Raw genomic sequence first — 1,988 nt, 5'->3', positions numbered from 1 at the left:
AAACAAAACAACAAAAACAAAATAATGAGAGTTCTTATATTTTATTTAATGTTTTTTTTTTGCATCTCCTCTGTCAGACACACAGCTGCTGCTTCTTTGCAGCTGAGAGACAGTTTTCACCTCGGGCAGCTCGATGTGTGTGTTTTTAATGTGGCCAAATTTTTTTTGCAAAGCTGGCTGTGGTTACGTAACAGCCTGCTATTGTGCCTAAGAGAAATTATTATATAATGACGTGTCTTACATAATGACAACAGGGTCAGAGAGGTTAAGACGGGCCTCACGCTAATTTACTCATTTTGACTCGTTATGACACTTTTCCTCTGTCACATTTTCTCTCCGTCTCTTTTGATTCTTCGCCTCCTCAGCTGTTGGTTTTCTCGTCTCGTTGACGGTAGTTGAAGTTGATTTGGAAGAAACGTGTTGATCCTTTGATTAACGCCAAGTTTGATTGGATTTTGTTTTGATGTGCATTGTTTTCACTCCTCCTCCCTTTCCTCTTTTGTCTCCTCTCCTCTCCTCTCCTCTCCTCTCCTCTCCTCTCCTCTCATTACTCCAGGCAGCTTCAGGAGCTGCAGAGGCAGAAGGAGATGGAGCGAGAGCGCCAGGAAAGGGAGCGTCAGGAGCACGAGCGCCTGGAGCGAGAGATGCTGGAGCGCGAGCAGGAGCGAGAGCGTCAGGAGAGGGAACGTCAGGAGCAGGAGCGCCAGGAGAGGGAGGCGCAGACGGAGAGGGAGCGGATAGAGCGCGAGCGCCAGGAGCAGCAGGAGCGCGCCGAGCACGAGCTGATGGAGAGGGAGAAGGCGGAGAGAGAGCGGATGGAGAGGGAGCAGCAGGAGCAGTTGGACAGAGAGCAGCAGGACTGGGAGAGAGGGAGACGCATCTCTAATGCCGGTGAGTGATACACTTTGGTTTCCTGCTTATACACACTCTCACACACACTCTCACAGACACACACACACTCTCACACACACTAGGGTTTGAGTGTTTGAAGGCCAGTGCTCAGACTGGAGATCCATAAAATCTCTAATCTTTACAAAGAAAGAATTGATACAATGAATGACGATCAGTGAAGGAGTTTTTAATACTTATCGACCTCTCCGTGGATATCCTTGGTTTTCACACGCTCCTATTTTTTAATTAGGAATTTATTTCCTTTAAGAATTTTATCACAGAGTCAGATTTTGAACCGAGGTAGTTGCTGGTTTTAATCTGGTGTAAAAGTTGTGATGAGGAAGTTTGTATTAATCCCAATTCCATACTACACGCTAACTGTTGTGCACAGTACATACTGTATATCAGTTCATCTTAAAACACTGTTTCTGCTGTTAGTATTACAGCACCTGTCAATCAAACTGCAAATGTCACTGCAAATCAAACTTAACAAAGAGGAAGTCGAGATTTAATCCTTGTGTTTTCTGCGTCATTCACACAGATGTTTTACCACCATCCACAGTTTGCTCTACGCTTTTCTACAGCTGTGATCGCTTTCATCTCCTCTGCATTGTGGGACAGTTGCCTACATCAACACATACTTTGTCCAGTGTGAGGAAACGCGGCGCGCTTACAACCGACTTAGCTTCAGTGTTTAGTGTGGAATTGGGACACAGCTTCCATCTGAAGCAGCAAGGTGGACGTCTCGGCCTTAGTTTAGTTTAATCCTCGTCCAGTTTTACTATGAAGCTGAGAAACTCGCACCCGGTCTCGTGTGACTTGTGAAACATGTTTCTAATTAAAAGGCCACTGGATAAAGGCTTCGACTCATGGGAGGTGGACTCCTGCTGGCCGGACAGTGGCTCTCTAGTCGGTGCTAACATTGTTAGCTAGCCTCGTCGGTGCTGCAGCGCGGCGCCCGCGCTCTGCTCATCTGCCCACAGGGAGCACAGGAGCTATGAACAGATTGCTGAGCCACTGGGGCATGAGGCAAATAAATGTGTGAGTCTTTGCACGTGAGTGTAGGCGTGAAGGGGGGGGGGGGGGGGGGGGGGGGG

General features: G+C 47.6%; 1 protein-coding gene across 1 annotated transcript in view; it reads left to right on the top strand.

Annotated features, from left to right (window-relative positions):
• The window catches only part of enah (ENAH actin regulator), a 79,172-nt gene that overhangs the window by 60,060 nt on the left and 17,124 nt on the right, over nt 1-1,988 (top strand). The window contains exon 5 of the mRNA XM_087176309.1: nt 557-891. Coding sequence (XP_087032435.1) covers nt 557-891 — 335 coding nt within the window. The remainder of the gene's footprint in view (nt 1-556; nt 892-1,988) is intronic.

This window comes from Seriola lalandi, unplaced genomic scaffold (assembly GCF_002814215.2).
Source record: "Seriola lalandi dorsalis isolate HSWRI2012SDOR001 ecotype SW California unplaced genomic scaffold, Sedor1 jcf7180002054544, whole genome shotgun sequence".
NCBI lineage: Eukaryota > Metazoa > Chordata > Actinopteri > Carangiformes > Carangidae > Seriola > Seriola lalandi.
This window is presented reverse-complemented; position numbering and strand designations above follow the sequence as displayed.